The 9,921-nt window shown below is 44.1% G+C and overlaps 1 protein-coding gene across 1 annotated transcript in view; it reads right to left on the bottom strand.

Moving 5' to 3' along the window:
• Positions 1-690: 690 nt before the first annotated feature.
• The window catches only part of LOC103302388 (developmental pluripotency-associated protein 4-like), a 29,978-nt gene continuing 20,747 nt past the window's right edge, over positions 691-9,921 (bottom strand). Inside the window, 2 exon segments of the mRNA XM_008159455.3 lie at positions 691-1,118; positions 1,121-1,513. Of these exon segments, the coding sequence (XP_008157677.3) occupies positions 691-1,118; positions 1,121-1,513 (821 nt within the window).

Raw genomic sequence — 9,921 nt, 5'->3', positions numbered from 1 at the left:
CATTTTTACTATATCCTTTTTGTCTCTTTTCAACGGCCTTCTCTATATTGATGAAAGGGAAAATGGGCTATTCCATTCTTCAACTTTTAATATTTAGCACATCATTCGGTTACATTGGGCCAACTGAAATCTTGCTAGAAACTGACCTGCCAAACTTCTAAACAGGATGAACTGAAGTTAGCTACAGAATGGAAATTTTTGAAGATAAGAAAAGGGAAAAAAGTTAGCGGTTTTAAGTGATTAAATTTAGAATTAGGAGGTAGCAGCCCCTAACAGAGTCAGAATTCTGAGGCAGGAGTCCAGCAAGGGAGCACCCCTGTTTCTCCACTCCCTTCACGAGGTTCACTTCAGACTCCCACCGTGAAAAAGCTGCTGGGGCCCCTTCTGTATCAGATGGGTAATCCTTGGATGGTGTGAGTGACTTGCATCTTCACTGCAATGAAAGATAATTTGTGAAATGCTTGTCATTTTAAAGCATAACTATATCCCAGCAGACAAAGCAGCAGGCACTGTTGGGAGTCGGAGGGTAACATCTGCTCCCCACCCGTCTGTGGGCCCTGTACGTAGGGAGCACCACGGATGTCAAACAGCCTGAAGTTTGGCTGCTAGTGGCACCATGGAGTTGATTGTAGTCACCTTTCTACCATTAGTTACAAGTATAGCTGTACTCTTTTTCTTGGCATTATAATCTCACTGGAGGCTTCTCATTAATAACTTATTCCTATGAATGCATTTGGGGCACAACATATTATCCTCCAGGTGTGAGGGTGGAAAGTTGCAGGCAGGTAGCAAGAAGAGTGCACACACTTGCCCTTGTTTCTCAGGAATCCAGACCTGCCCAGCATAAAACTGTAGCTGAACCCAACCCTCTGTGGCTGCAGGGAGACTTTGCCCATGGACCACAGACCAGCTGTAACCATAGGCCTCCTGTGGTGACACCAAGGTCTCCATCTTCCCAGTCTTCCCAGTCATGGCTGCAGTTCTGCTCCAGGAGGCAAAAACAGCATCTGGCATGGAATTATTCCTAAAAATATTGTCCATTCCCTCAAGCAGAGCAGTAGCGCCCCCTTCAGGAACAGGCCCTCCCTTCAGGGGACCAGTCACTTCAGGAAGACCAAACTGTCCAGAGTCATTTCCCCCTTTTTCATCTTCAACTTCCTTTGTGATACTGTCAATATCATTGCCTCCTCTGGTGTGATAGGAATATTCTTTTGATTAGGGTAAGCATGTTCATGAAGCCTGTTATATGTTTCCAATTTCATGCCTTCGGTGCTCAGCTTTAATTGCTGGCACCAAGCCCTCATGGCATTTTGGTGAATTAGGTTAACTGGTGACAAGTGAATAGGCAGTGGAGGAATTGGCATCTTCTTGTGAACTCTTACTCTTGTATTTGCTTGTGCCATCTTTTGTGGACAGGAAGCTTTGTCATCTTTCATAGATCTCTTCCATTTGATTTCCATCCCTGAGCTTCTTTGTATACTTGGTTTACCAGAAACCCAATGTTTCGCTTTAGCTTGTACCGGTTAGAAGCTTTTTTCCAATTTGCAAGCTTTTTCTGCTTCCCTGACTTCTTTGTTGAGTTCCCCTGAAAGCCTCTCCACCTTCAGTTTCTGTCTCAGTGCTCATCAGTATGTGTGGCTTCTAATTATTTATTGGCTCTAACAACCCCAGGGAAAAAAAAGACCAGCTCAGACCCAGCACCTTTGGTTTAGAGCATATGTCCTCTTGCCTTTTGCATTTTCCATTCTGAGAAAAGAACTCAAAGCTGACAAGAAGAAAATCTTCCAATATTTTTTACTACTAGAGGCCCAGTGCACGAAATTTGTGCACGGGGGTGTGTGTCCCTCAGCCCAGCCTGCACCCTCTTCAATCTGGGACCCCTTGAGGGATGTCCGACTGCCCGTTTAGGCCTGATCCTGGTAAGATCGAGTCTAAATGGGCAGTCAGACATCCCTCTCACAATCCAGGACTACTGGCTCTCAACTGCTCGCCTGCCTGCCTTCCTGATTGTCCCTAACCTTCTGCCTGCCAGCCTGATCACCCCCTAACCACTCCCCTGCCAGCCTGATTGATGCCTAACTGCTCCCCTGCCAGCCTGATTGGCCCTAACTGCCCTCCCCTGCAGGCCTGGTTACCCCTAACTGCCCTCCCCTGCAGGCCTGGTCCCCCCAACTGCCCTCCCCTGCAGGCCTGGTCCCCCCCAACTGCTCTCCTCTGAAGGCCTGGGTCCCCCCACAACTGCCCTTCCCTTCAGGCCCAGTCGCCCCCAACTTCCCTCCTCTGCCGGCCTGGTCACCCCTAACTGCCCTCCCATGCAGGCTTGATCACCCCCAACTGCCCTCCCTTGCAGGCCTGGTCCCTCCCAACTGCCCTCCCCTCTGGCCATCTTGTGGCAGCCATCTTGTGTCCACATGGGAGCAGGATCTTTGACCACATAGGGGCAGCCATCTTGTGTGTTGGAGTGATGGTCAATTTGCATATTACTCTTTTATTAGATAGGATAGAGGCCCGGTGCACAGGTGGGGGCCGGCTGGTTTGCCCTGAAGGGTGTCCTGGATCAGGGTGAGGGTTCCCTTGGGGTATGGGGTGGCCTGGGCGAGGGGCCTGTGGTGGTTTGCAGGCTGGCCACGCCCCCCGGTGACCCAAGCGGAGGCCCTGGGATCTGGGATTTATTTATCTTCTATAATTGAAACTTTGTAGCCTGGAGCGGAGCCCAGGGATGGCCAGGAAGTTTGGCTTCCTCCATCGCCGGGGAAACCTAAGCCTCCTGCTCACTCTGTGGCCACAGCCATTTTTGTTGGGATTTATTATCTTCTATAATTGAAATGTTGTAGCCTTGAGCAGAGCCCAGGGCTGGCCAGAGTGGGCGGAAAGCTTGGCTTCCTCCATTGCCAGGGAAACTCAAGCCTCCTTCTTGCTCCATGCTGGCTGCCATCTTGGTTGGGTTAATTTGCATACTCGCTCCTGATTGGCTGGTGGGCGTGGCTTGTGGGTGTAGTGGAGTGATGGTTAATTTGCATGTTACTCTTTTATTAGTGTAGATAGTTGGAAATATAATTTCTTTTCCCTTTATTCCTTCTCCTCCCTCTTCGCTTCCTCTTTCTCCTCCTCCTGCTCCTCCTCCTCCTTCTTTCCTGCTATGTAGGAAATAATTTGATCTGTGTATCCTATATAATAAAAGCCTAATATGCTAAGCATCAAAGCTTAATATGCTAATGATATGCTAAGGCTGCTTAACCATTCGCTATGACGTGCACTGACCACCAGGGGACAGACACTCCAACCAGTAGATTAGCTTGCTGCTGGGGTCTGGCCAATTGGGACTGAGCAAGACAGGCTGGGCATGCCCTGGAGCCCTCCTGCAGTCCCTCCCCGGCTGGCCAACCTCCCGCATTTCTCCCTGGCCCCAATCATGCACTGGTGGGGTCCCTCGTCCTGGCCTGTGCCCTCTCACAATCTGGGACCTCTCAGGGGATGTTGGAGAGCTGGTTTCAGCCCAATCCTGCAGGCCAAGCCGAGGGACCCCATTAGAGGCCTGATGCACACAAATTTGTGCATCAGGCCTCTAGTATTTTTATAATGACTTTATCTCTGACAGTAGTTGTAGTTTTTCGCAATTCTCTTATATTTTCTAGGTGAATAATATTATTATCTGCAAGTAATAATGTTTGTTTCCTAGTTTTGAATTTAGAGTCTACCTGTTTTAGTTTGAATATTAACACTTTTTAGCCTCAGTTTCTTCATCTGTAAAATGAGTATAAAATATTGTATATCACTTCTATGAAGAGTAAATGCAATAATGTATATAACTCTTAGGAAAGTATTTAATAAGAGATCAATATATGCATGCTCCATTTTAGAACTTGTAGTAAGCTAATTTTAGTAGTTATGGTATAGATCCTGTACTTGTTAAGATTTTTATCTTATTACTAGAGGCCTGGTGCATGAAATTCATTCACGGGGTGGGGGGGGGAGGATCCTCTCAGCCCAGCCTGCACCCTCTCCAATCCAGGACCCCTCGGGGGATGTCCGACTGCTGGTTTAGGCCCGATCTGCCAGAGATCGGGCCTAAACCAGCAGTTGGACATCTCTCTCACAATCCAGGACCACTGACTCCTAACTGTTCACCTGCCTGCCTGACTGATCACCCCTAACAGCCTCTGCCTGCCTGCCTGATCACCCCCAACTGTCCCCCATACCAGCCTGATCACCCCTAACCACCTCTGCCTGCCAGCCTGATCTCCCCTAACTTCCTCCCCTGCCAACCTGGTCACCCCTAACTGCCCCCCCCACTGCTCTGCTCACCCCTTCCTGCCTCCCCCCCCCCTGCCAGCCTGGTCATTCCCAACTTCCACCCCTGCCTGCCTGGTCGCCCCCAACTTCCCCCCCTGCTGGCCTGGTTGCCCCTCACTGCCCCCCCTACCAGCCTGGTTGCCCCACGCAGCCTGCTGTTCGGTCATTTGGTCACCCCTCACTGCCCCCCCTGCCAGCCTGGTCACCCACGCAGCCTGCTGTTCGGTCATTGTGTGAGGGCGTCCTGACCAACTTGAATATTACCATTTTATTACTATAGATTTTATTATCTTTATGGAAAATATGTATGCCAACCAATTATTACTAATATATAGGAAAACAATGACTTTTCCTACACTGCTATTTTAATGAGCTTTCTTACTGAAATTATTTATTCTGATGATTTTTCAGTAATGGGTTTTACAGTATAAATTATAACCTGTAAATAATGGAACTCATTTTATCTTTTACTTGTTTTATTACTTGGTCAGAATTCCTAGATAACACTGTGAAATACTATGTTTCTGATTTTATTGAGAATATCTACAGTGCTTCACCATTTTTATGTAAGGTGTTGGCTAGTTTTAGATTACAATTTTTATCATATTAATGATTTATTCTTCAAATCCTAGTAAACTATTTTTTTTATTAGGAAGTGAATTTTATTAAGTAATTTTTAGCATTTATTGAAATGATCATGTGTTTTCCACTTTTTTTAGATCAATTATAAAAATTGAAGTAATTAATTATTAATAAATTATCTAAGGTTGAACTGTCTCTGTATTACTGGCATAAAGTATATTTTGTAATAATTTTCTATTTTAAAAAATATTTTTATTGATTTTTAGAGAGAGAGGAATAGAGATAGAAACATCAATGTGAGAGTAGAACATTGAACAGCTGCCTCCTGCATGCCCCAAACTGGGGATTGAGCTCAAAACCTGGGCATGTGAATCAAACCAGCAATCTTGCCCTGACCGGCTTGGCTCAGTGGATAGAGTGTTGGCCTGCGGACTGAAGGGTCCCAGGTTCGATTCTGGCCAAGGGCACATGCCTGGGTTTTGGGCTTGATCCCCACTGTGGGGTGTGTGGGAGGCAGCCGATCAATGATTCTCTCTCATCATTGATGTTTCTATCTCTCTCTCCTTCTCCCTTCCTCTCTGAAATCAATAAAGAAATATATTAAAATAATAATAATAATAATGTCTCCTTAAAAAAAAAAAAACAGCAATCTTTTGGTGCATGGGATGATGCACAGCCCACTGAGTCACACTACCAGGGCTGTAATAATTTTCTTTTTACTCACTTGATTTAGTAACATTTTCTTAAGACTTCTGCATCTTCGTTTCTAAGTGTTATCGGACTGGATTTTTGCTTTGCTTGTTTGTTTTGGACACTATTTTTCTGCTTTTTGTTTCAAGAATATGTGAGTTTTCCATCTTTTTTTGTTGTTGTTGTTATCCAGAATGACTTGAATAATATAAGAGTATCTGTTGCTTAGCAAATGCTTAGAACATAATTTGGTCTTAGTGGCTGTGGGAAAATTGGGTTTTATTTTTTAACTAGTAGGCCAGTGCTTGAAATTTGTGCATGGAGGGTTCCCTCAGCCCAACCTGCACCCTCTCCAATCGGGGACCCCTTGAGGGATGTCCGATTGGGCCTAAACTGGCAGTCGGACATCCCTCTCCCAATTTTGGACCGCTGGCTCCTAACTGTTCACCTGCCTGCCTGTTCGCCCCTAACTGCCCTCCTCTGCTGGCCTGATATCGCCCCTAACTGCTCTCCCCTGCCAGCCTGATTGCCCCTAACAGCCCTCCCCTGCAGGCCTGATCTCACCCCCAACTGCCCTCCCCTGCCAGCCTGATCTCACCCCCAACTGCCCTCCCCTGCTGGCCTAGTTGCCCCCAACTGCCCTCCCCTGCCAGCCTGATCACCCCTAACTGCCTCTGCCTCATCCCCCACCACCATGGCTCTGTCTAGAAGGAAGTCAGACATCCAGAAGATGGTTGGTCAACCCAGTCTAATTAGCATATTACCCTTTTATTAGTATAGATAGATTATAAAGGATAGGATTGCTTAAATGGGTGTAGGAGGAAGCCTTTTTCAGCAGGAGGAGATGCTCTTGGCAGACAAAAATACATAACCCCTATATCTGGACTGATAGCCAGCCATATGCACTATACTGCCAAACTGCTCATTAAAAAATTGAACCGCTTTCTTACACCTTACACCAAACAGCTGTTGCCCTTAAAACCCCTCCTCAGCCCCCACCTTAGGTTCTGCCTTCGTAGTTCACCCAGATTAGGTTCTGATTGGTCGTTTTCTATGCCAGTCAGCATCTCTGGGCCTATCTCCGAGCCTGATCAGAGAGGTGGGGCTGATCAGCAGCCCCTGTGGCTGCTGGCAAGGCCCAGAGAGAAAGAGAGGCAAGGGCTGATCAACAGCTGCCACGGAGGCTGTGGATCAGACCCTGATTCTCTCTCCAGGCCTCTCTCCATGCCTAATCCGCAGCCCCCTCGGCGGCTGTCAGTGCTGGGTCACCGTGGTAACCCAGCACTGACTGCAGGACTGACTTCCAATGTTGGGTCGTCCGTTCGGTCATTTTGGACGTTATGGACACTGGGTCTTTATATGTATAGATCATTGCTACAATTTCTCCCATAATTGTCGGCATAGTGGAAAATTTTCCTTGGATCCCTTTGGGAGCAGCTTTCTATTGTTTATTTCTTATAAATTTAAAATTTTTCTCACATAGAGTGTATATATTGTTCTTCATCATATATATATTTTTTTCCTAAAGTGGTATATTTGTAGTTTCTCCTAGATGTAATCTTTACCTTTGGCAGAACTTTTGATCTTTTACTGTCATTTTAAAGAGCCAGTTCTTAGAGTGATTAGTTCTATACTTTTAAAACTCATTACTTTCTGGTTTTACGTGTCTCTTAAATCATGCCCTCCCATATTTTTTAGATTTATATTTTTTCTCTGTCATCTTATGTTATATGTTTAATTCACTTATTTTAATTTTTTCTGATTTAATAATATAAATCTTAGTTTTAAAATGTTTGTATAGTATCTCTTAGAGTCCCAGATGTTTGGAACCTGAGGGAATTGTTAAATCATGTAAATCAAACCTTTTGCGTTCCATATTGGGAACGTAAACAGGTGAAAGGCTTGTCTCAGAGCCAGCTAGTTGTAGAACCAAAATGAGTATCAGTGTCCCTGACCCTCTTTTTCACTGCACCACTCCACCTAGCTTCTTAACCAAAACAGATATAAGAATGAAATAAGGACAATCATTTCTACTGGAAATATGACCTGTCTGCCATGACAACTTAGGAAACTCCCCTCAAATGCCTAGGACTTAAGTGTCCAGCTACAGACATTCTGAGTACTCTTTTTCATTCTCTGGGACAGAGGTTAGTTTGTGTTGACACAGGCTGAATCAATAAACCTTCTGTTGATTCAGGTAGGGTGCAAGGCCTGTAGAGGGAGGCTTTGGAACTAGAGTTTCAGACCAGTGGAACCATACCTGTCCTGAAGCATCCACACATTTGTTCAGCTGCCCAGCTCTAAAACTGACCTCCAGGTTAGAGAGCCTGGCTCTGCCCGCTTAGTGCTCCCATGTGCCAGTGTGCCGTCATGACCTGGATGCATTTTTACCTGAAAGCTACACTGGTGAAGGATTGCATCTCCTTGAATTAGAGTTCTGGGGGGTGGGGAGAGAACAAGTGGATTAAGAAAGAGCTGTGCTACCTTGTATTAGTGAGAGGTGGAGTGTTATGAGTAATGTGGACAGGATTCTTCATTTTTACTTACCAAGGATTATGAAAGCTAAATACTTCCTTATAACATTTGATGTTGATGACCCCTTGAAAATGAAGATATAAAAATATGGATTTGTGTATATACATATTGGTGAACATACATATGTGTACATATATGTATTTCACACACAGAGAAGAATCTAAAACCCCAAAGATCTTGTGGTGGAGCATCTTCATTTGAAGGGACAAATGTTTTTGCAATGGGTATAATTTTTACCTTTTTTATAAGTGTCTGTGTTCCTGATCCAAATTCTGTGAACCTGACACTTTGAAAGGCCAAAATTCAAAATGCCAGAGTTTTGAGTAAGCAAAGGTTTATTGATGGAGAAGGCACCAACACCAAAGGATGGGGGACTTAGTGGTGCCTCAAATCTATCTTATGAAAGCACAGAGTTCAGGCTTCTTTCATGTCAAGGGAAAGAGTAATAGGAGAGGCAAGAGATAATTGACAACCATAGACATCTGGACACCAACTAAGGGTATGAGGAAGATCGTGCTTAGTCTGTTGACCCTAGTTGACATTGAGTATGGTCAGGAGGTTCCTGCAAATCTTTGATAAACAATATATACTTCCCTTATCTCCTCTGGAGAGGCACTTTCTGGTAAGAGTATGTTTTTATAAACCTAAAGCTGGAAGCAGAATTCCACTAATGATTAATATGTTTTTTGCAACACTAACAGAAGCTATTAGCCCAAAGGCCATGGGAACAAAGCAGGCTTGAACAATATGGAGTCGGAAGGGCCAAGTATTTCACTCTGTTACATCTATTTTGTCTGAGTTTTTTACATTTGACACAGAATAATACTCAGTATATGTTTTATTTCTATTTCTTGTACTGCATGAAGGTAAGGGGAGTTTGACTTTTATTACCTGGAGTTGCCTGTAAAATTCAATGCAGGTTATAAGATTTTGAGTCAACTGTTGTTTATTATGGGTCAACTCTATGAAATTCCCATACCCAGGGGCTTTTAAAAGATATATTTCATTCACTTTTACACAGCCACTTCCTGTATAGTGGATGTTGTCATTCTTGCTTTAAAGATGACGTCACAGAAGCTCAAAGAGATTAACCAATTTATCCTGGATCACACAGTTAATAAATGTCAGAATCTAAAATCAAATCCAGATCTTCTGATTTCGAATTTAATATTCTTTCACCTCTCTGCCAGGACAAAGCAATTTCATACTACATGTTCATTCTTCCAGGTCTAGGAGAATGCCTTGTTTACCTTTATACAGAGCCTTGTCAGCTGTTTCCCAAGAGATTATACACTAATTATCTTTATTGATTTTTATTTTTATCAAAGCATCACATCAGTATTCTTTGAGAGGTCAGATCACAATGCTATAAAACCTTTAAAAACTAGCCATTTTCCCCAAGAAAACACACAAAAAATAACTAGCCACCCACTGACCCACCCTACATGATGAATTTTTGTTCCAGAATTAATCCATGCAATTTGATGTAGAATTTGAAGGGAGAGGGAATAAGAAATTGTGTTTCCTTAGCAAACGTTATGTTCCACACACTTTCCACAGGGTATCTTATTTAATCCTCAGAAGGACTCTAACTTATCCTGGGACTCCAGCCCTAGTGCTATTTCCACCTCACTGGGCTGCCTCTCTGTGTTATGAGAAATGCATTAATTATCATATGTCAAGAACATCAGATGTCTTATTTTATTCTATTGTGTAATTATAACTCTATCTCTTTTTTATTGATTAAGGTATTACATATGTGTCCTTATCCCCCCATTAACCTCCCATTCATGCCCTCACCAATCCCCCACTGTTGTCTGT

The sequence above is a fragment of the Eptesicus fuscus genome, chromosome 7, assembly GCF_027574615.1.
Source record: "Eptesicus fuscus isolate TK198812 chromosome 7, DD_ASM_mEF_20220401, whole genome shotgun sequence".
Classification (NCBI taxonomy): Eukaryota; Metazoa; Chordata; class Mammalia; order Chiroptera; family Vespertilionidae; genus Eptesicus; species Eptesicus fuscus.
This window is presented reverse-complemented; position numbering and strand designations above follow the sequence as displayed.